This window comes from Oncorhynchus kisutch, linkage group LG10 (genome assembly GCF_002021735.2).
Source record: "Oncorhynchus kisutch isolate 150728-3 linkage group LG10, Okis_V2, whole genome shotgun sequence".
Classification (NCBI taxonomy): domain Eukaryota; kingdom Metazoa; phylum Chordata; class Actinopteri; order Salmoniformes; family Salmonidae; genus Oncorhynchus; species Oncorhynchus kisutch.
In genome coordinates, this window is record NC_034183.2 from 6,206,397 (window position 1) to 6,231,189 (window position 24,793).

At 43.7% G+C, this 24,793-nt stretch overlaps 1 protein-coding gene across 2 annotated transcripts in view; it reads right to left on the bottom strand.

The window, feature by feature from the left end:
- Positions 1–24,793, bottom strand: part of kcnc1b (potassium voltage-gated channel, Shaw-related subfamily, member 1b) — a 66,294-nt gene that overhangs the window by 14,588 nt on the left and 26,913 nt on the right. The window contains exons 3-4 of one of the 2 annotated variants that reach the window (XM_020473278.2): positions 16,530–16,706; positions 3,836–4,355 (exon numbers count right to left, since the gene is read on the bottom strand). In XM_020473278.2, coding sequence (XP_020328867.2) covers positions 4,189–4,355; positions 16,530–16,706 — 344 coding nt within the window. In that variant the 3' untranslated portion in view covers positions 3,836–4,188. Of the gene's footprint in view, positions 1–3,835; positions 4,356–16,529; positions 16,707–24,793 lie in introns of those variants that run through there. The other variant, XM_031832948.1, reaches the window with a different exon arrangement.

The window sequence follows — 24,793 nt, forward strand, 5'->3', positions numbered from 1 at the left end:
CATTTTAAAGCAGGGGTTAAATACATCTTATGAAATTGTCTTTATTTCACAAGTTTTGTTATAAAAAAGCAGATGAGAAAGTTGTTAATATAGAACGGGAAAAGTATGAGAAATCAAAAACAACAGAGCAACAGGCAATGATAGAAAGGTAGAACAAATAGACAATAGGGGATAATATCCTGTAGAATCACATATCAGACTAGTATATCATCAGGGGCGGCAGTGTAGCCTAGTGGTTAGAGCGTTGGACTAGTAACCGAAAGGTTGCAAGTTCAAACCCCCGAGCTGACAAGGTACAAATCTGTCGTTCTGCCCCTGAACAGGCAGTTAACCCACTGTTCCTAGGCCGTCATTGAAAATAAGAATTTGTTCTTAACTGACTTGCCTGGTTAAATAAAGGTAAAATAAATAAAAATGCTTTACTGGAGCTATCTCTGCCTCTGAACTAGGCAATCCATGCAAAGAGGCCCGTGTGACAATGTACTGGAGCAGCTGAGACTCCCATGCTAAGACCTTGTCTTGGGAGCAGCTGAGACTCCCATGCTAAGACCTTGTCTTGGGAGCTGCTGAGACTCCCATGCTAAGACCTTGTCTTGGGAGCAGCTGAGACTCCCATGCTAAGACCTTGTCTTGGGAGCTGCTGAGACACCCATGCTAAGACCTTGTCTTGGGAGCAGCTGAGACTCCTATGCTAAGACCTTGTCTTGGGAGCAGCTGAGACTCCTATGCTAAGACCTTGTCTTGGGAGCAGCTGAGACTCCCATGCTAAGACCTTGTCTTGGGAGCAGCTGAGACTCCTATGCTAAGACCTTGTCTTGGGAGCAGCTGTGACTCCCATGCTAAGACCTTGTCTTGGGAGCAGCTGAGACTCCTATGCTAAGACCTTGTCTTGGGAGCAGCTGAGACTCCCATGCTAAGACCTTGTCTTGGGAGCTGTTGTACCATTATTTCAATTTGGAGATACATTGGAGACGGGAAAAAAAAGAGAAAAGAAAAAGGAAAGCAAAAAAAGGAACGCTAGAGTAAAGAAAAAGAGAGGAGAGAGCAGTAGAGAGGGGGGAGAGCAGTAGAGAGAGGGGAGAGCAGTAGAGAGAGGGGAGAACAGTAGAGAGAGGGGAGAGCAGTAGAGAGAGGGGAGAGCAGTAGAGAGGAGAGAGAGGGGAGAACAGTAGAGAGAGGGGAGAGCAGTAGAGAGAGGAGAGAGCAGTAGAGAGAGGAGAGAGGGGGGAGAGCAGTAGAGAGGGGGGAGAGCAGTAGAGAGGGGGGAGAGCAGTAGAGAGAGGGGAGAGCAGTAGAGAGAGGGGAGAGCAGTAGAGAGAGGAGAGAGCAGTAGAGAGAGGGGAGAGCAGTAGAGAGAGGAGAGAGCAGTAGAGAGAGGGGAGAGCAGTAGAGAGAGGAGAGAGCAGTAGAGAGAGGAGAGAGCAGTAGAGAGAGGAGAGAGCAGTAGAGAGAGGGGAGAGCAGTAGAGAGAGGGGAGAGCGGGGAGAGCAGTAGAGAGAGGGGAGAGCAGTAGAGAGAGGGGAGAGCAGTAGAGAGAGGGGAGACTGGGGAGAGCAGTAAAGAGAGGGGAGAGCAGTAGAGAGAGGGGAGAGCAGTAGAGAGAGGGGAGAGCGGGGAGAGCAGTAGAGAGAGGGGAGAGCAGTAGAGAGAGGGGAGAGCAGTAGAGAGAGGGGAGAGCAGTAGAGAGAGGGGAGAGCGGGGAGAGCAGTAGAGAGAGGGGAGAGCAGTAGAGAGAGGGGAGAGCAGTGGAGAGAGGGGAGAGCGGGGAGAGCAGTAGAGAGAGGGGAGAGCAGTATAGAGAGGGGAGAGCAGTAGAGAGAGGGGAGAGCAGTAGAGAGAGGAGAGAGCAGAGAGAAGGGAGAGCAGTAGAGAGAGGAGAGAGCAGTAGAGAGAGGAGAGAGGGGAGAGCAGTAGAGAGAGGAGAGAGGGGAGAGCAGTAGAGAGAGGGGAGAGCAGTAGAGAGAGGAGAGAGCAGAGAGAGGGGAGAGCAGTAGAGAGAGGAGAGAGCAGTAGAGAGAGGAGAGAGCAGTAGAGAGAGGAGAGAGCAGTAGAGAGAGGGGAGAGCAGTAGAGAGGAGAGAGCAGTGGGAGAGAGGAGAGAGCAGTAGAGAGAGGAGAGAGCAGTAGAGAGAGGAGAGAGCAGTAGAGAGGAGAGAGCAGTAGAGAGAGGAGAGAGCAGTAGAGAGGAGAGAGAGGGGAGAGCAGTAGAGAGAAGAGAGCAGTAGAGAGAGGAGAGAGCAGTAGAGAGAGGAGAGAGCAGTAGAGAGAGGAGAGAGCAGTAGAGAGAGGAGAGAGCAGTAGAGAGAGGAGAGAGCAGTAGAGAGAAGAGAGAGCAGTAGAGAGAGGAGAGAGCAGTAGAGAGAGGAGAGAGCAGTAGAGAGGGGGGAGAGCAGTAGCAGAGAGGGGAGAACAGTAGAGAGAGGGGGAGAGCAGTAGAGAGAGGGGAGAGCAGTAGAGAGAGGGGAGAGCAGTAGAGAGAGGGGAGAGCGGGGAGAGCAGTAGAGAGAGGGGAGAGCAGTGGAGAGAGGGGAGAGCGGGGAGAGCAGTAGAGAGAGGGGAGAGCAGTATAGAGAGGGGAGAGCAGTAGAGAGAGGGGAGAGCAGTAGAGAGAGGAGAGAGCAGAGAGAAGGGAGAGCAGTAGAGAGAGGAGAGAGCAGTAGAGAGAGGAGAGAGGGAGAGCAGTAGAGAGAGGGGAGAGCAGTAGAGAGATGGAGAGAGCAGAGAGAGGGGAGAGCAGTAGAGAGAGGAGAGAGCAGTAGAGAGAGGAGAGAGCAGTTGAGAGAGGGGAGAGCAGTAGAGAGGAGAGAGCAGTGGAGAGAGGAGAGAGCAGTAGAGAGAGGAGAGAGCAGTAGAGAGAGGAGAGAGCAGTAGAGAGGAGAGAGCAGTAGAGGAGAGGAGAGAGCAGTAGAGAGGAGAGAGAGGGGGAGAGCAGTAGAGAGAAGAGAGCAGTAGAGAGAGGAGAGAGCAGTAGAGAGAGGAGAGAGCAGTAGAGAGAGGAGAGAAGCAGTAGAGAGAGGAGAGAGCAGTAGAGAGAGGAGAGAGCAGTAGAGAGAAGAGAGAGCAGTAGAGAGAGGAGAGAGCAGTAGAGAGGGGGGAGAGCAGTAGAGAGAGGGAGAACAGTAGAAGAGGAGAGAGCAGTAGAGGAGGAGAGCAGTAGAGAGGAGAGAGAGGGGAGAACAGTAGAGAGAGGGGAGAACAGTAGAGAGAGGAGAGAGCAGTAGAGAGAGGAGAGAGCAGTAGAGAGAGGAGAGAGCAGTAGAGAGAGGAGAGAGGGGGAGAGCAGTAGAGAGAGGGGAGAGCAGTAGAGAGAGGAGAGAGAAGTAGAGAGAGAAGAGAGCAGTAGAGAGAGGAGAGAGAAGTAGAGAGAGGAGAGAGCAGTAGCGAGAGGAGAGAGCAGTAGAGAGAAGAGAGAGCAGTAGAGAGAGGAGAGAGCAGTAGAGAGAGGAGAGAGCCAGTAGAGAGGGGGGAGAGCAGTAGAGAGAGGGAGAACAGTAGAGAGAGGAGAGAGCAGTAGAGAGAGGAGAGAGCAGTAGAGAGGAGAGAGCAGTAGAGAGGGGAGAACAGTAGAGAGAGGGGAGAACAGTAGAGAGAGGAGAGAGCAGTAGAGAGAGGAGAGAGCAGTAGAGAGAGGAGAGAGGGGGGAGAGCAGTGGAGAGAGGGGAGAGCAGTAGAGAGAGGAGAGAGAAGTAGAGAGAGAAGAGAGCAGTAGAGAGAGGAGAGAGAAGTAGAGAGAGGAGAGAGCAGTAGCGAGAGGAGAGAGGGGGGAGAGCAGTAGAGAGAGGGGGAGAGCAGTAGAGAGAGGAGAGAGAAGAGAGAGAGAAGATAGCAGTACAGAGAGGAGAGAGAAGTAGAGAGAGGAGAGAGAAGGAGAGAGAGAAGATAGCAGTAGAGAGAGGAGAGAGAAGTAGAGAGAGGAGAGAGCAGTAGCGAGAGGTCAGGTCACATAGTGATAGGATTTGTCCAGAAACAACCCCTAGAGATCTGAGAGGATTGGAGAGGTGTAACTACGCAATAATATATGGTGGCAACTCCACCTTTCCCTCTGATAGGCTGGTTGGCGCTATCACCATATTGCCTACACCTATCCAATCCTCTCAGATCTCCACAAGTGTCTAGTGGGTTGTCCGGGTCTACCGTTAGGGGTTGATTCTGGACAGGGCCAAAGTGTCCTGGTGAACCATGCTAGAGTTCAGAGAATGGATGGGATGGGGGAGTGGGAGTGCTGGATGAGACAGGATGGACTGCAGGGTAGCGCGGCAACGCAGGAGGACGACACTCCAGAGGTGTCATGGCCGCCCAGGCCACTCACGCTCATGCCAGACATGCTGTTTAGGGCGCTCCAAGGCTTGTCATAACCTTCAGTTGGAAAACAGAGAGTGTTTTGAGTACAGTACAGTGCAGCATGTTTTGAGTACAATGCACTGAAAGATTTGAGTACAGTACACTGAAGGTTTTAAGTACAGTGCACTGAAAGTTGAGTACAGGGCACTGAACATTTTGAGTACAGTACATTGCAGTGTTTTGAGTACAGTACACTGCAGTGTTTTGAGTACAGTACACTGCAGTGTTTTGAGTACAGTACACTGCAGTGTTTTGAGTACAGTACACTGCAGTGTTTTGAGTACAGTACACTGCAGTGTTTTGAGTACAGTACACTGCAGTGTTTTGAGTACTGCACATTGCAGTGTTTTCAGTACAGTACAATGCAGTGTTTTGAGTACAGTACACTGAAAGTTGAGTACAGTGGACTGAAAGTTTAGAGTGTTGTACATTGCAGTGTTTTCACTCAAGTACAAGCCAATACATTTCTGAGAATGTCTCAACATTTCTTTGTATTTCTTACAACCTGTTGCTTTCTTGTTTTAGTTTTTCTCCAAACACAATAGTCAACAGATTTCAGTTAGTCAGTGAGGTCAACGATTATTATTATTATTATTAGCATTATCGTCCATTATCACTACATGCATCAGATGTAGCAGGAGATAGTTCAGCTGCATGCATGCAAAGGTACTGCAAAGGTACTGGAATGGTACTGGAGGTACTGGAATGGTTTAGAAGAGCAGACAACAAGTTGACAGTGGGGAATAATATGTTGGCAGTTACAATATATTGGAGAATATCCTGGCAGCTACAATATATTGGAGAATATCTTGGCAGCTACAATATATTGGAGAATATCTTGGCAGCTACAATATATTGGAGAATATCTTGGCAGCTACAATATATTGGAGAATATCTTGGCAGCTACAATATATTGGAGAATATCTTGGCAGCTACAATATATTGGAGAATATGTTGGCAGCTACAGTATATTGGAGAATATCTTGGCAGCTACAGTATATTGGAGAATATCTTGGCAGTTACAATATATTGGAGAATATCTTGGCAGTTATAATATATTGGAGAATATCTTGGCAGTTACAGTATATTGGAGAATATCTTGGCAGTTACAATATATTGGAGAATATCCTGGTAGCTACAATATATTGGAGAATATCTTGGCAGCTACAATATATTGGAGAATATCTTGGCAGCTACAATATATTGGAGAATATCTTGGCAGCTACAATATATTGGAGAATATGTTGGCAGCTACAATATATTGGAGAATATCTTGGCAGCTACAATATATTGGAGAATATGTTGGCAGCTACAATATATTGGAGAATATCTTGGCAGCTACAATATATTGGAGAATATGTTGGCAGCTACAGTATATTGGAGAATATCTTGGCAGCTACAGTATATTGGAGAATATCTTGGCAGTTACAATATATTGGAGAATATCTTGGCAGTTATAATATATTGGAGAATATCTTGGCAGTTACAGTATATTGGAGAATATCTTGGCAGTTACAATATATTGGAGAATATCCTGGTAGCTACAATATATTGGAGAATATCTTGGCAGCTACAATATATTGGAGAATATCTTGGCAGCTACAATATATTGGAGAATATCTTGGCAGCTACAATATATTGGAGAATATGTTGGCAGCTACAGTATATTGGAGAATATCTTGGCAGCTACAGTATATTGGAGAATATTTTGGCAGCTACAATATATTGGAGAATATGTTGGCAGCTACAATATATTGGAGAACATCTTGGCAGCTACAGTATATTGGAGAATATCTTGGCAGTTACAATATATTGGAGAATATCTTGGCAGCTACAGTATATTGGAGAATATCTTGGCAGTTACAATATATTGGAGAATATCTTGTCAGTTACAATATATTGGAGAATATCCTGGTAGCTACAATATATTGGAGAATATCTTGGCAGCTACAATATATTGGAGAATATCTTGGCAGCTACAATATATTGGAGAATATCTTGGCAGTTACAATATATTGGATAATGTGTTGGCAGCTACAGTATACAGGAGAATATGTTGGCAGCTACAGTATACAGGAGAATATGTTGGCAGCTACAATATATTGGAGAATATGTTGTCAGTCTTTTTCAATATATTGGATAATGTGTTGGCAGCTACAATATATTGGAGAAAATGTTGGAAGCTATAGTATATTGGAGAATATGTTGGAATCTACAGTATATTGGAGAATATTTTGGCAGCTACAATATATTTGGGAATATGTTGGCAGCTACAATATATTGGAGAATATCTTGGCAGCTACAATATATTGGATAATATCTTGGCAGCTACAATATATTGGAGAATATCTTCGCAGCTACAATATATTGGAGAATATGTTGCCAGCTACAATATATTGGAGAATATGTTGCCAGTCTTTTACAATATATTGGATAATGTGTTGGCAACTACAGTATACTGGAGAATATGTTGGCAGTCTGCCACAGTATATTGAATAATATGTTGACAGTTACAATATATTGGAGAATATGTTGGCAGTCATTTACAATATATTGGATAATGTGTTGGCAGCTACAGTATACTGGAGAATATGTTGGAAGCTATAGTATATTGGAGAATATATTGGAAGCTATAGTATATTGGAGAATATATTGGCAGCCTGCTACAGTATATTGGAGAATATATTGGCAGCCTGCTACAGTAAAGTATAGAATATGTTGGCAGTTAGAATACATTGGAGAATATATTGGCAACCTGCTACAGTATATTGGAGAATATGTTGGCAGCTATAATATATTGGAGAATATGTTGGTAGTCTGCAACAGTATATTGGAGAATATGTTGGTAGTCTGCAACAGTATATTGGAGAATATCTTGGCAGCTACAATATATTGGAGAATATGTTGGCAGCTACAGTATATTGGAGAATATCTTGGCAGCTACAGTATATTGGAGAATATCTTGGCAGTTACAATATATTGGAGAATATCTTGGCAGTTACAATATATTGGAGAATATCTTGGCAGTTACAATATATTGGAGAATATCTTGGCAGTTACAATATATTGGAGAATATCCTGGTAGCTACAATATATTGGAGAATATCTTGGCAGCTACAATATATTGGAGAATATCTTGGCAGCTACAATATATTGGAGAATATCTTGGCAGCTACAATATATTGGAGAATATCTTGGCAGCTACAATATATTGGAGAATATCTTGGCAGCTACAGTATATTGGAGAATATCTTGGCAGCTACAGTATATTGGAGAATATTTTGGCAGCTACAGTATATTGGAGAATATTTTGGCAGCTACAATATATTGGAGAATATGTTGGCAGCTACAATATATTGGAGAACATCTTGGCAGCTACAGTATATTGGAGAATATCTTGGCAGTTACAATATATTGGAGAATATCTTGGCAGCTACAATATATTGGAGAATATCTTGGCAGCTACAGTATATTGGAGAATATCTTGGCAGTTACAATATATTGGAGAATATCTTGGCAGTTACAATATATTGGAGAATATCCTGGTAGCTACAATATATTGGAGAATATCTTGGCAGCTACAATATATTGGAGAATATCTTGGCAGCTACAATATATTGGAGAATATCTTGGCAGCTACAATATATTGGAGAATATCTTGGCAGTTACAATATATTGGATAATGTGTTGGCAGCTACAGTATACAGGAGAATATGTTGGCAGCTACAGTATACAGGAGAATATGTTGGCAGCTACAATATATTGGAGAATATGTTGTCAGTCTTTTTCAATATATTGGATAATGTGTTGGCAGCTACAATATATTGGAGAAAATGTTGGAAGCTATAGTATATTGGAGAATATGTTGGAATCTACAGTATATTGGAGAATATTTTGGCAGCTACAATATATTTGGGAATATGTTGGCAGCTACAATATATTGGAGAATATCTTCGCAGCTACAATATATTGGAGAATATGTTGCCAGCTACAATATATTGGAGAATATGTTGCCAGTCTTTTACAATATATTGGATAATGTGTTGGCAGCTACAGTATACTGGAGAATATGTTGGCAGTCTGCCACAGTATATTGAATAATATGTTGACAGTTACAATATATTGGAGAATATGTTGGCAGTCATTTACAATATATTGGATAATGTGTTGGCAGCTACAGTATACTGGAGAATATGTTGGAAGCTATAGTATATTGGAGAATATATTGGAAGCTATAGTATATTGGAGAATATATTGGCAGCCTGCTACAGTATATTGGAGAATATATTGGCAGCCTGCTACAGTAAAGTATAGAATATGTTGGCAGTTAGAATACATTGGAGAATATATTGGCAGCCTGCTACAGTATATTGGAGAATATCTTGGCAGTTACAATATATTGGAGAATATCTTGGCAGCTACAATATATTGGAGAATATCTTGGCAGCTACAGTATATTGGAGAATATCTTGGCAGTTACAATATATTGGAGAATATCTTGTCAGTTACAATATATTGGAGAATATCCTGGTAGCTACAATATATTGGAGAATATCTTGGCAGCTACAATATATTGGAGAATATCTTGGCAGCTACAATATATTGGAGAATATCTTGGCAGTTACAATATATTGGATAATGTGTTGGCAGCTACAGTATACAGGAGAATATGTTGGCAGCTACAGTATACAGGAGAATATGTTGGCAGCTACAATATATTGGAGAACATGTTGGCAGTCTTTTTCAATATATTGGATAATGTGTTGGCAGCTACAATATATTGGAGAAAATGTTGGAAGCTATAGTATATTGGAGAATATGTTGGCAGCTATAATATATTGGAGAATATATTGGCAGCCTGCTACAGTAAAGTATAGAATATGTTGGCAGTTAGAATACATTGGAGAATATATTGGCAGCCTGCTACAGTATATTGGAGAATATGTTGGCAGCTATAATATATTGGTGAATATGTTTGCAGTCTGCTACAGTATATTGGAGAATATGTTGGCAGTCTGCTACAGTATATTGGAGAATATGTTTGCAGTCTGCTACAGTATATTGGAGAATATGTTTGCAGTCTGCTATAATATATTGGAGAATATGTTGGCAGTCTGCTACAGTATATTGGAGAATATGTTGGCAGTCTGCTACAGTATATTGGAGAATATGTTGGCAGTCTGCTACAATATATTGGAGAATATGTTGACAGTCTGTTACAGTATATTGTAGAATATGCTGGCAGTCTGCTACAGTATATTGGAGAATATGTTGGCAGTCTGCTATAATATATTGGAGAATATGTTGACAGTCTGTTACAGTATATTGGAGAATATGTTTGCAGTCTGCTATAATATATTGGAGAATATGTTGGCAGTCTGCTACAGTATATTGGAGAATATGTTGGAAGTCTGCTACAGTATATTGGAGAATATGTTGGCAGTCTGCTACAGTATATTGGAGAATATGTTTGCAGTCTGCTATAGTATATTGGAGAATATGTTGGCAGTCTGCTACAATATATTGGAGAAGATTTTGGCAGTCTGCTACAATATATTGGAGAATGTGTTGACAGTCCTCTAGTGTATTGGAGATTATTTTGGCAGCCCGCTGTATATTGGAAAATATGTTGACAGCTATAGTATATTAGGGAATGTTTTGGCAGCTACAGCTTATTGGTGAATATCTTGGCAGGATGCCACAGTATACTGGGAAAATGAAGACAGGCTACTACAGTATAATGGAGAATATGTTGGCAGGCTGTGACAATATATTGGAGAAACTGTTTGCAGGCTGTGACAATATATTGGAGAATACGTTGGCAGGCTGCTTCAATATATTGTAGAATATGTTGGCAGTCTGCGTCAATATATTGGATAATATGCTGGCAGTCTGCTATAGTATATCGGAGAATATATTTGGTAGCTATAGTACATTGGAGAATATATTTGGTAGCTATAGTACATTGGAGAATATATTTGGTAGCTATAGTACATTGGAGAATATATTTGGTAGCTATAGTACATTGGAGAATATATTTGGTAGCTATAGTACATTGGAGAATATATTTGGTAGCTATAGTACATTGGAGAATATATTTGGTAGCTATAGTACATTGGAGAATATATTTGGTAGCTATAGTACATTGGAGAATATATTTGGTAGCTATAGTACATTGGAGAATATATTTGGTAGCTATAGTACATTGGAGAATATATTTGGTAGCTATAGTACATTGGAGAATATATTTGGTAGCTATAGTACATTGGAGAATATATTTGGTAGCTATAGTACATTGGAGAATATATTTGGTAGCTATAGTACATTGGAGAATATATTTGGTAGCTATAGTACATTGGAGAATATGTTTGGTAGCTATAGTACATTAGAGAATATATTTGGTAGCTATAGTACATTGGAGAATATATTTGGTAGCTATAGTACATTGGAGAATATATTTGGTAGCTATAGTACATTGGAGAATATGTTTGGTAGCTATAGTACATTGGAGAATATGTTTGGTAGCTATAGTACACTGGATAATATGTTGGCAGTCTGAAACAGTATATTGGAGAATATGTTGGCAGTCTGAAACAGTATATTGTAGAATATGTTGGCAGTCTGCTATAATATACTGGAGAATATGTTGTTAGCTACATTATATCAAAGAATATGTTGGCAGTCTGCTTCAGTATACTGGAGAATATGTTGTCAGTCTGCAGCAGTATATTGGAGAAAAAGTTGTCAGTCTACTGCAGTATATTGGAGAATATCCTGGCAGCTACAATATATATATATATTTTTTTTATTTGACCCCTTTTTCTTGTGATGAGACAAGGATTTCCTGAACAGGCAGTTAACCCACTGTTCCTAGGCCGTCATTGAAAATAAGAATTTGTTCTTAACGGACTTGCCTAGTTAAATAAAGGTAAATAATTAGTAGTGCAGATATACAAGGCAGCTACATACACCTTACAGCCAGTAAAAACACAAAGCATACCCAACAACACCTTCTTCACAAGCAAGCATTTTATTTCATATAAATATTATAAAATTGGTTGTCTTGTGCCTCTTTTTTTTCTCCATAAAAGCCTTTCCACCAAGAGAGTGAGGCTCTCTCTTCATCATAGCTGCAACGCCACCTCCAAAAGGATATTTTTTTTTACGCTTAAGTGTGTGCACATTACTGTATTTAAGTTTCATCTACAAAGACTTTGAAAACAAATATGTTGGTCAAAATTAAGATAAAACCTTTGTAAAAGTGACTGCTATCTATTGTTAGGAGTGAGTCATCTAACCAGAATGGAGAATTGCTGGAACAATTGACCAAACTCATTAAAATTGGATGTGGTGGGTGCTGCTCTGGGAGTTTAAAGAGTTGGTTGACGACCTAGGGTGTGGTGGGTGCTGCTCTGGGAGTTTAAAGAGTTGGTTGACGACCTAGGGTGTGGTGGGTGCTGCTCTGGGAGTTTAAAGAGTTGGTTGACGACCTAGGGTGTGGTGGGTGCTGCTCTGGGAGTTTAAAGAGTTGGTTGACGACCTAGGATGTGGTGGGTGCTGCTCTGGGAGTTTAAAGAGTTGGTTGACGACCTAGGGTGTGGTGGGTGCTGCTCTGGGAATTTAAAGAGTTGGTTGACGACCTAGGGTGTGGTGGGTGCTGCTCTGGGAGTTTAAAGAGTTGGTTGATGACCTAGGGTGTGGTGGGTTCTGCTCTGGGAGTTTAAAGAGTTGGTGGATGACCTAGGGTGTGGTGGGTTCTGCTCTGGGAGTTTAAAGAGCTGGTTAACGACCTAGGGTGTGGTGGGTGCTGCTCTGGGAGTTTAAAGAGCTGGTTAACGACCTAGGGTGTGGTGGGTGCTGCTCTGGGAGTTTAAAGAGCTGGTTAACGACCTAGGGTGTGGTGGGTTCTGCTCTGGGAGTTTAAAAAGCTGGTTAACGACCTAGGGTGTGGTGGGTGCTGCTCTGGGAGTTTAAAGAGTTGGTTGACGACCTAGGATGTGGTGGGTGCTGCTCTGGGAGTTTAAAGAGTTGGTTGACGACCTAGGGTGTGGTGGGTGCTGCTCTGGGAGTTTAAAGAGCTGGTTAACGACCTAGGGTGTGGTGGGTGCTGCTCTGGGAGTTTAAAGAGCTGGTTAACTACCTAGGATGTGTTGGGTGCTGCTCTGGGAGTTTAAAGAGCTGGTTAACGACCTAGGATGTGGTGGGTGCTGCTCTGGGAGTTTAAAGAGCTGGTTAACGACCTAGGATGTGGTGGGTGCTGCTCTAGGAGTTTAAAGAGCTGGTTAACGACCTAGGGTGTGGTGGGTGCTGCTCTGGGAGTTTAAAGAGCTGGTTAACGACCTAGGATGTGGTGGGTGCTGCTCTGGGAGTTTAAAGAGCTGGTTAACGACCTAGGATGTGGTGGGTGCTGCTCTGGGAGTTTAAAGAGCTGGTTAACGACCTAGGGTGTGGTGGGTGCTGCTCTGGGAGTTTAAAGAGCTGGTTAATGACCTAGGGTGTGGTGGGTGCTGCTCTGGGAGTTTAAAGAGCTGGTTAACGACCTAGGGTGTGGTGGGTGCTGCTCTGGGAGTTTAAAGAGCTGGTTAACGACCTAGGATGTGGTGGGTGCTGCTCTGGGAGTTTAAAGAGCTGGTTAACGACCTAGGATGTGGTGGGTGCTGCTCTGGGAGTTTAAAGAGTTGGTTGACGACCTAGGGTGTGGTGGGTGCTGCTCTGGGAGTTTAAAGAGTTGGTTGACGACCTAGGATGTGGTGGGTGCTGCTCTGGGAGTTTAAAGAGTTGGTTGACGACCTAGGGTGTGGTGGGTGCTGCTCTGGGAATTTAAAGAGTTGGTTGACGACCTTGGGTGTGGTGGGTGCTGCTCTGGGAGTTTAAAGAGTTGGTTGATGACCTAGGGTGTGGTGGGTTCTGCTCTGGGAGTTTAAAGAGTTGGTGGATGACCTAGGGTGTGGTGGGTTCTGCTCTGGGAGTTTAAAGAGCTGGTTAACGACCTAGGTGTGGTGGGTGCTGCTCTGGGAGTTTAAAGAGCTGGTTAACGACCTAGGGTGTGGTGGGTGCTGCTCTGGGAGTTTAAAGAGCTGGTTAACGACCTAGGGTGTGGTGGGTGCTGCTCTGGGAGTTTAAAAAGCTGGTTAACGACCTAGGGTGTGGTGGGTGCTGCTCTGGGAGTTTAAAGAGCTGGTTAACGACCTAGGGTGTGGTGGGTGCTGCTCTGGGAGTTTAAAGAGCTGGTTGATGACCTAGGGTGTGGTGGGTGCTGCTCTGGGAGTTTAAAGAGCTGGTTAACGACCTAGGGTGTGGTGGGTGCTGCTCTGGGAGTTTAAAGAGCTGGTTAACTACCTAGGATGTGTTGGGTGCTGCTCTGGGAGTTTAAAGAGCTGGTTAACGACCTAGGATGTGGTGGGTGCTGCTCTGGGAGTTTAAAGAGCTGGTTAACGACCTAGGGTGTGGTGGGTGCTGCTCTGGGAGTTTAAAAAGCTGGTTAACGACCTAGGGTGTGGTGGGTGCTGCTCTGGGAGTTTAAAGAGCTGGTTAACGACCTAGGGTGTGGTGGGTGCTGCTCTGGGAGTTTAAAGAGCTGGTTGATGACCTAGGGTGTGGTGGGTGCTGCTCTGGGAGTTTAAAGAGCTGGTTAACGACCTAGGGTGTGGTGGGTGCTGCTCTGGGAGTTTAAAGAGCTGGTTAACTACCTAGGATGTGTTGGGTGCTGCTCTGGGAGTTTAAAGAGCTGGTTAACGACCTAGGATGTGGTGGGTGCTGCTCTGGGAGTTTAAAGAGCTGGTTAACGACCTAGGATGTGGTGGGTGCTGCTCTAGGAGTTTAAAGAGCTGGTTAATGACCTAGGGTGTGGTGGGTGCTGCTCTGGGAGTTTAAAGAGCTGGTTAACGACCTAGGGTGTGGTGGGTGCTGCTCTGGGAGTTTAAAGAGCTGGTTAACGACCTAGGATGTGGTGGGTGCTGCTCTGGGAGTTTAAAGAGCTGGTTAACGACCTAGGGTGTGGTGGGTGCTGCTCTGGGAGTTTAAAGAGCTGGTTAACGACCTAGGATGTGGTGGGTGCTGCTCTGGGAGTTTAAAGAGCTGGTTAACGACCTAGGGTGTGGTGGGTGCTGCTCTGGGAGTTTAAAGAGCTGGTTAACGACCTAGGGTGTGGTGGGTGCTGCTCTGGGAGTTTAAAGAGCTGGTTAACGACCTAGGGTGTGGTGGGTGCTGCTCGGGAGTTTAAAGAGCTGGTTAATGACCTAGGGTGTGGTGGGTGCTGCTCTGGGAGTTTAAAGAGCTGGTTAACGACCTAGGGTGTGGTGGGTGCTGCTCTGGGAGTTTAAAGAGCTGGTTAACGACCTAGGGTGTGGTGGGTGCTGCTCTGGGAGTTTAAAGAGCTGGTTAACGACCTAGGGTGTGGTGGGTGCTGCTCTGGGAGTTTAAAGAGCTGGTTGATGACCTAGGGTGTGGTGGGTGCTGCTCTTGGAGTTTAAAGAGCTGGTTAACGACCTAGGGTGTGGTGGGTGCTGCTCTGGGAGTTTAAAGAGCTGGTTAACGACCTAGGGTGTGGTGGGTGCTGCTCTGGGAGTTTAAAGAGCTGGTTAACGACCTAGGGTGTGGTGGGTGCTGCTCTGGGAGTTTAAAGAGCTGGTTAACGACCTAGGGTGTGGTGGGTGCTGCTCTGGGAGTTTAAAGAGCTGGTTGATGACCTAGGGTGTGGTGGGTGCTGCTCTGGGAGTTTAAAGAGCTGGTTAACGACCTAGGGTGTGGTGGGTGCTGCTCTGGGAGTTTAAAGAGCTGGTTAACGACCTAGGGTGTGGTGGGTGCTGCTCTGGGAGTTTAAAGAGCTGGTTAACGACCTAGGGTGTGGTGGGTGCTGCTCTGGGAGTTTAAAGAGCTGGTTAACGACCTAGGGTGTGAGGAATGTAATTGTTATTCTTACATTTTGTTTTGTTCTGTATTTTCATTGTTGTTTTGTTTCACATTGTATTCGATTGTTGTATTACTGTGATCAGGGAACCCTTGAGAATGAGACCCTGGGTTTTCCCAGAATGCAGGTGTGTGTGTGTGTGTGTGTGTGTGTGTGTGTGTGTGTGTGTGTGTGTAGGGCTGGGCAATATCCCCAAAACATAATATCCCAATATGTTTCTCATTTTGGGCAGTGTTGTGGTATTTTATGTTCCAGCATAATACAAGTTTGCAATATGTTTTATCAATAGTGCATGTGCCTTATATGGTAACACATTAGTTATTTTTGATGTCTTTTACATGCTGATGGTTTTCTACTCAACCAAACTAGGACAAAGCTGACACTTTTCATTCAAATTAGCACTTTATCAAAAATATCGTTATAGACGATATTGTAAAAAAAAAATCCATACCGGCATGTGGATCCATACAGGTATACCAGTATTCACAATATATTGCCAAGCCCTATGTGCGTGTTTGTGTGTTGCACGTGCACATGCGTGTTTGTGTGTGTGTGTGTGTGTGTGTGTGTGTCTACACATGCATGTGCGTCTGTCTGTGTGTCAGGTTAGCGGTTTTCATCATGAATATTGTTCTGGAAGCAGCTCCGCAGAATCACTAGCTAGTACAGCCACAAAGTCATCAAATCAGATTTGAAGCCTAATGCATAACCCTAACCTTAAAGGGGAAAATTCAACTTCATTTTCATTATCTCCAGCATCACTCCGACATATGTCAAAGATAGAGGAAGGTGTTAACCAATGACATTCATCTGTGTGAATCATGCTATTTTAACCAATTACGAGGAGGTATTGCCTACTAATTGGTTGTGATGTCATTGGCGATACTATTATTTAGAAATGTGCCATTTTCACATTAGTTGATGTTGGGAAGGTGCTGGAGATGAATGAATCAGATTTTTTTTTTTATTACCAACAAGCACATTTTTATTTTCATATATTTTTTACAATGTAGCCAATTTTAACTTTGCAGCTGGCCTATCTAAGTGGAAATCGCTCAGTTCTGGCTCCAGGACAAGACTCTTGACAATAAAGGTCAACCTGTGTCTGTGTGTGTTGGGCCACACACAGACACAATGTGAATAATCAATGAATAATCAAGTCGTAGGGAATGCAACACGTTTTATAGAGGCCTGTGTTTGGCTGTTACAGTACGTAACTCTCCTCCCTCCTCCCCATGTGTGGTTGGGCTGTATTTGGCTGTTACTGTAGGTGTACGTACCCCTCCTGACTCTACCCCCTGTGTGGTTGGGTCGTTCTGCAGCTGTGGTGACAAGACAACAAGGCCGTTCTCTCTCACTGGGGCTGAAGATCTCCTCTGGCGAGATGGCCTGGTCTATATGAGGACAGTCCTCATTGGCTAGAGCTGCATTGGCCGCCTCCCCATTCAGCTTGGAATCTTCAGACAGACACACAGGAGATTCCATAGAAATAGAATTAGAACAGGAGATTCTATAGAAACAGAACTAGAGATAGAACAGGAGATTCCATAGAAACAGAACTAGAGATAGAACAGGAGATTCTATAGAAACAGAACTAGAGATAGAACAGGAGATTCCATAGAAACAGAACTAGAATTAAAACAGGAGATTCCATGGAAATATAACTAGAATTAGAACAGGAGATTCAATAGAAACAGAACTAGAGATAGAACAGGAGATTCTATAGAAACAGAACTAGAGATAGAACAGGAGATTCCATAGAAACAGAACTAGAATTAAAACAGGAGATTCCATGGAAATATAACTAGAATTAGAACAGGAGATGCTATAGAAACAGAACTAGAGATAGAACAGGAGATTCTATAGAAACAGAACTAGAATTAAAACAGGAGATTCCATGGAAATATAACTAGAATTAGAACAGGAGATTCCATAGAAACAGAACTAGAATTAGAACAGGAGATTCCATAGAAACAGAACTAGAATTAGAACAGGAGATTCCATAGAAACAGAACTAGAATTAGAACAGGAGATTCCATGGAAATATAACTAGAATTAGAACAGGAGATTCAATAGAAATATAATTAGAACAGTAGATTCCATGGAAATAGAAATAGAATTAGAACAGGAGATTCTATAGAAACAGAACTAGAATTAGAACAGGAGATTCCATAGAAACAGAACTAGAATTAAAACAGGAGATTCCATGGAAATATAACTAGAATTAGAACAGGAGATTCCATGGAAATATAACTAGAATTAGAACAGGAGATTCAATAGAAATATAATTAGAACAGTAGATTCCATGGAAATAGAAATAGAATTAGAACAGGAGATTCTATAGAAACAGAACTAGAATTAGAACAGGAGATTCCATAGAAACAGAACTAGAATTAAAACAGGAGATTCCATAGAAACAGAACTAGAATTAGAACAGGAGATTCCATGGAAATATAACTAGAATTAGAACAGGAGATTCAATAGAAATATAATTAGAACAGTAGATTCCATGGAAATAGAAATAGAATTAGAACAGGAGATTCTATAGAAACAGAACTAGAATTAGAACAGGAGATTCCATAGAAACAGAACTAGAATTAAAACAGGAGATTCCATGGAAATATAACTAGAATTAGAACAGGAGATTCAAAAGAAATATAATTAGAACAGTAGATTCCATGGAAATAGAAATAGAATTAGAACAGGAGATTCCATGGAAATAAAATTTGAATTAGAACAGTAGATTCCATGGACATAGAAATAGAATTAGAACAGGAGATTCCATAGAAACAGAAATAGAATTAGAACAGGAGATTCCATAGAAATAGAAATAGAATGAGAACAGAAGATTCCATAGACATAGAAATAGAATTAGAACAGGAGATTCCATAGAAATATAATCAGAACAGGAGATTCCATAGAAATATAAATAGAATTAGAACAGGAGATTCCATGGAAAAACAATTAGAACAGGAGGTTCAATGGAAATAGAATCAGAACAGGAGATACCATGGAAACAGAATAAGAACAGGAGATTCCATGGAAACAGAATTAGAACAGGAGATTCCATTGAAACATAATTAGAACAGGAGATGCCATTGACACATAATTAGAACAGGAGATTCCATGGAAATAGAATCAGAACAGGAGATTCCATAGAAATATATTTAGAACAGGAGATTCCATGGAAATAGAATCAGAACAGAAGATTCCATGGAAATAGAATCATAACAGGAGATTCCATTGAAACAGAATTAGAACAGGAGATTCCATGGAAATAGAATCATAACAGGAGATTCCATTGAAACAGAATTAGAACAGGAGATTCCATGGAAATAGAATCAGAACAGGAGATTCCATGGAAATAGAATCATAACACCTAGAAGAATATTAGAAAATAAATCTGGGAGATACAGACAACAGAATCAAACACTGATCAAATAAAGCATTTTAGGAAATGCTGCTGTTCCAACTGCCAAACAAAAGACTAGAGTCGATGAATGCAACAAGTAGAGATATGGGCATCCAATTCAATTGAATACAACGTTATGTATTCCCTGGGAAGCTAACCTCCAATCGATGCTGAGGTCTGGCTAAAGTTAATCATATGTGGTTTAGAAACAAACCACTATATTGCCAGTTTAATTATCCCACCTTGAAAATCTCATAAAATGGGGTACAAAAGCTTTGTCAAGTGCTACATTCTATACTGCACATATCCTAGCTTGCTATCATATCCTAGCATGCTATCATATCCTAGCTTGCTATCATATCCTAGCATGCTGTCATATCCTAGCATGCTATCATATCCTAGCTTGCTATCATATCCTAGCATGCTATCATATCCTAGCATGCTATCATATCCTAGCATGTTTCAAATAAAATATTACTGACTCAATCAATTATAATAGCACTGATTTGGACAGTCAACAGTATTATTTGAGGCATGCTGCATTAGGATATTACAGTGTGAACAGTAGTATTAGTGCGTAATGGTGCATGGACTCAGATGGTTAGTGGGTGTAGTGGTGGGTGTATGGATGGTATTTTAGTATGGTACGTGGGATGGTGTCAATGTGAAAAAAAACATGTTAGCCTAAAACATCAACCCACTTGACAAGTAGTACCCTGGTACCTCAGTAAAAGCCTAGTACCTCAGTAGCAGCCTAGTACCTCAGTAGAAGCCTAGTACCTCAGTAGCAGCCTAGTACCTCACTAGCATCCTAGTACCTCAGTAGCATCCTAGTACCTCACTAGCATCCTAGTACCTCACTAGCATCCTAGTACCTCACTAGCATCCTAGTACCTCACTAGAATCCTAGTACCTCACTAGCATCCTAGTACCTCACTAGCATCCTAGTACCTCACTAGCATCCTAGTACCTCAGTAGCATCCTAGTACCTCACTAGCATCCTAGTACCTCAGTAGCATCCTAGTACCTCAGTAGCATCCTAGTACCTCAGTAGAAGCCTAGTAGCTCAGTAAAACCTGAGTGTAATCAATGATCAGTACTAATGTATCATATAGGTGCTAAAACAGGGCTGCCCAACCCTGTTCCTGGAGAGCTACCCTCCTGTAGGTGTTACTCCAACCCTGTTCCTGGAGAGCTACCCTCCTGTAGGTGTTACTCCAACCCTGTTCCTGGAGATACCAATCTGTAGGTTTAACTCCAACCCTGTTCCTGGAGAGCTACCCTCCTGTAGGTGTTACTCCAACCCTGTTCCTGGAGATACCAATCTGTAGGTTTAACTCCAACCCTGTTCCTGGAGATACCAATCTGTAGGTTTAACTCCAACCCTGTTCCTGGAGAGCTAACCTCCTGTAGGTGCTACTCCAACCCTGTTCCTGGAGAGATACACTCTTGTAGGTTTTACTCCAACCCTCTAGGTTTTACAGGGTTGGAGTAAAACCTACAGGAGGGTCTCTCTCCAGATACAGGGTTGGGGTAAAACCTACAGGAGGGTCTCTCTCCAGGAACAGGGTTGGAGTTAAAACCTACAGGAGGGTAGCTCTCCAGGATCAGGGTTGGAGTTAAACCTACAGGGGGGTAGCTCTCCAGGAACAGGGTTGGAGTTATAACCTACAGGAGGGTAGCTCTCCAGGATCAGGGTTGGGTAGCCCTGCTCTCTCACACCTTTGTAATAGCACTGCAATTTATACAGTAACAACATTGTTGTTATTGATTCCAAATTATTACATGGTAACAATTATTAACTTTGTACCGGAACTTTAGTTTACAGAATCCCTTACATACCTTTAAATTAACTTAACCAGGTAAGTTGACTGAGAACACATTCTCATTTACAGCAACAACCTGGTGTATAGTTAGAGTGGAGGGAATGGGTGATGAATGAGCCAACTGTAAGGTGGGGGGGGATGATTAGGTGACCATGATGGTATGAAGGCCAAGTTGGGAATTTAGCCAGGACACCAGGGTTAACACTCCTACTCTCAATAAGTGCCATGGGATCTTTAGCGACTACAGAGATTCAGGACACCTGTTTAACGCCCCATCCGAAAGACAGCACCCTACACAGGGAAATATCCCCAATCACTGCCCTGGGGCATTGGGATAATTTTTTAGACCAGAGAAAAGGGTGCCTCCTCATGGCCCTCCAACACCACTTACAACACCATCTGGTCTCCCATCCAGGGACCAACTAGGACCAACCCTGCTTAGCTTCAGATGCAAGCCAGCAGTGGGATGCAGGGTGGTATGCTGCTGATCAAATTACCTTGATATAAGGCTTAATAATCATAACCATCCTCATCATCACACGTGACAGATCTATAGAGGTGTGTGACACTGATGCAGACGCCAGACAGGATGTGTGAGTTCTAGGAAGGGTGTGAGTTCTAGGAAGGGTATGAGTTCTAGGAAGGGTGTGAGTTCTGGGATGGGTGTGAGTTCTGGGAAGGGTGTGAGTTCTAGGAAGGGTATGAGTTCTAGGATGGGTGTGAGTTCTGGGAAGGGTGTGAGTTCTGGGAAGGGTGTGAGTTCTGGGAAGGGTGTGAGTTCTAGGAACGTTGTGAGTTCTAGGAAGGGTGTGAGTTCTAGGAAGGGTGTGAGTTCTAGGAAGGGTGTGATTTCTGGGAAGGATGTGAGTTCTGGGAAGGGTGTGAGTTCTAGGAAGTGTGTGAGTTCTAGGAAGGGTGTGAGTTCTGGGAAGGGTGTGAGTTCTGGGAAGGGTGTGAGTTCTGGGAAGGGTGTGAGTTCTAGGAAGGGTGTGAGTTCTAGGAAGGGTGTGAGTTCTAGGAAGGGTGTGAGTTCTAGGAAGGGTGTGAGTTCTGAGAAGGGTGTGAGTTCTAGGAAGGGTGTGAGTTCTGGGAAGGGTGTGAGTTCTGGGAAGGGTGTGAGTTCTGGGAAGGGTGTGAGTTCTAGGAAGGGTGTGAGTTCTGGGAAGGGTGTGAGTTCTGGGAAGGGTGTGAGTTCTGGGAAGGGTGTGAGTTCTAGGAAGGGTGTGAGTTCTAGGAAGGGTGTGAGTTCTGGGAAGGGTGTGAGTTCTGGGAAGGGTGTGAGTTCTAGGAAGGGTGTGAGTTCAAGGAAGGGTGTGAGTTCTAGGAAGGGTGTGAGTTCTAGGAAGGGTGTGAGTTCTAGGAAGGGTGTGAGTTCTGGAAAGGGTGTGAGTTCTGGGAAGGGTGTGAGTTCTGGGAAGGGTGTGAGTTCTAGGAAGGGTGTGAGTTCTAGGAAGGGTGTGAGTTCTGGGAAGGGTATGAGTTCTAGGAAGGGTGTGAATTCTAGGAAGGGTGTGAGTTCTAGGAAGGGTATGAGTTCTAGGAAGGGTGTGAGTTCTGGGATGGGTGTGAGTTCTAGGAAGGGTGTGAGTTCTGGGAAGGGTGTGAGTTCTGAGAAGGGTGTGAGTTCTGGGAAGGGTGTGAGTTCTGGGAAGGGTGTGAGTTCTGGGAAGGGTGTGAGTTCTGGGAAGGGTGTGAGTTCTGGGAAGGGTGTGAGTTCTAGGAAGGGTGTGAGTTCTAGGAAGGGTGTGAGTTCTAGGAAGGGTGTGAGTTCTGGGATGGGTGTGAGTTCTGGGAAGGGTGTGAGATCTGGGAAGGGTGTGAGTTCTGGGAATGGTGTGAGTTCTAGGAACAGTGTGAGTTCTAGGAAGGGTGTGAGTTCTAGGAAGGGTGTGAGTTCTAGGAAGGGTGTGATTTCTGGGAAGGATGTGAGTTCTGGGAAGGGTGTGGGTTCTAGGAAGGGTGTGAGTTCTGGGAAGGGTGTGAGTTCTGGGAAGGGTGTGAGTTCTAGGAAGGGTGTGAGTTCTAGGAAGGGTGTGAGTTCTGGGAAGGGTGTGAGTTCTAGGAAGGGTGTGAGTTCTAGGAAGGGTGTGAGTTCTGGGAAGGGTGTGAGTTCTAGGAAGGGTGTGAGTTCTGGGAAGGGTGTCCATTCTGGGAAGGGTGTGAGTTCTGGGAAGGGTGTGAGTTCTAGGAAGGGTGTGAGTTCTAGGAAGGGTGTGATTTCTGGGAAGGGTGTGAGTTCTGGGAAGGGTGTGAGTTCTGGGAAGGGTGTGAGTTCAAGGAAGGGTGTGAGTTCTAGGAAGGGTGTGAGTTCTAGGAAGGGTGTGAGTTCTAGGAAGGGTGTGATTTCTGGGAAGGGTGTGAGTTCTGGGAAGGGTGTGAGTTCTAGGAAGGGTGTGAGTTCTAGGAAGGGTGTGAGTTCTAGGAAGGGTGTGAATTCTAGGAAGGGTGTGAGTTCTAGGAAGGGTATGAGTTCTAGGAAGGGTGTGAGTTCTGGGATGGGTGTGAGTTCTGGGAAGGGTGTGAGTTCTAGGAAGGGTGTGAGTTCTGGGAAGGGTGTCCGTTCTGGGAAGGGTGTGAGTTCTGGGAAGGGTGTGAGTTCTAGGAAGGGTGTGAGTTCTAGGAAGGGTGTGATTTCTGGGAAGGGTGTGAGTTCTAGGAAGGGTGTGAGTTCTAGGAAGGGTGTGAGTTCTGGGAATGGTGTGAGTTCTGGGAAGGGTGTGAGTTCTGGGATGGGTGTGAGTTCTGGGAAGGGTGTGAGTTCTAGGAAGGGTGTGAGTTCTAGGAAGGGTGTGAATTCTAGGAAGGGTGTGAGTTCTAGGAAGGGTATGAGTTCTAGGAAGGGTGTGAGTTCTGGGATGGGTGTGAGTTCTGGGAAGGGTGTGAGATCTGGGAAGGGTGTGAGTTCTAGGAAGGCGGCACTGGGTCATGGGCTACGTCCTAAATGATACCATATTCCCTACATAGTGCAATGATTCTGACCAGGGCCCACTGGACTATAGGGAACAGGGTACCATTAGGGCCGTGGTATTGAGAACTGGTGCATTACTCATGGTCATACTCCATATCTCCCTCTTTACTCCCTTTCTCAGAATCTCAATCTGTAAGCCATACAGCTTATTGATCCTTGAATGAGAGATTAATTTGTTTAAATCGGATGTGACTGAGTCATCTGATTGAGACAGGAGAGGGAGGGCGTCTACAGACAAACAGTGAGACAGCAGAATGATGTTGGGAAGTTGCAGGACAGTTGAGAACAGAGAACAGATAAGAGAGGAAGAGGACAGAGAAGAGAGAAGAGAGGAAGAGAACAGAGAAGAGAGGAAGAGGACAGAGAAGAGAGGAAGAGGACAGAGAAGAGAGGAAGAGGACAGAGAAGAGAGGAAGAGAACAGAGAAGAGAGGAAAAGGACAGAGAAGAGAGGAAGAGGACAGAGAAGAGAGGAAGAGAACAGAGAAGAGAGAAAAAGGACAGAGAAGAGAGGAAGAGAACAGAGAACAGAGGAAGAGGACAGAGAAGAGAACAGAGAACAGAGAAGAGAACAGAGAAGAGAACAGAGAACATAGAAGAGAGGAAGAGAGGAAGAGAACAGAGAAGAGAACAGAGAACATAGAAGAGAGGAAGAGAGGAAGAGAACAGAGAAGAGAGGAAGAGAACAGAGAAGAGAACAGAGAACAGAGAAGAGAGGAAGAGAACAGAGAAGAGAGAAGACTGTCCTCCTTTAGTTTACAGTTTACATAAGACATCTATCATGGTGGTCTATAAGGCAGACTGTCGGCCTCCAGTATAGACATCTATCATGGTGGTCTATAAGGCAGACTGTCGGCCTCCAGTATAGACATCTATCATGGTGGTCTATAAGACAGACTATCGGCCTATAGAAATCTATCATGGTGGTCTATAAGATAGACTGTCAGCCCATAGACATCTATCATGGTGGTCTATAATACAGACTGTCGGCCTATAGACTTCTATCATGGTGGTCTATAATACAGACTGTCGGCCTATAGACATCTATCATGGTGGTCTATAATACAGACTGTCGGCCTCCAATATAGACATCTATCATGGCGGTCTATAACACAGACTGTCGGCCTATAGACATCTATCATGGTGGTCTATAACCCAGACTGTCGGCCTATAGACATCTATCATGGTGGTCTATAATACAGACTGTCGGCCTATAGACTTCTATCATGGTGGTCTATAATACAGACTGTCGGCCTCCAGTATAGACTTCTATCATGGTGGTCTATAATACAGACTGTCGGCCTATAGACTTCTATCATGGTGGTCTATAATACAGACT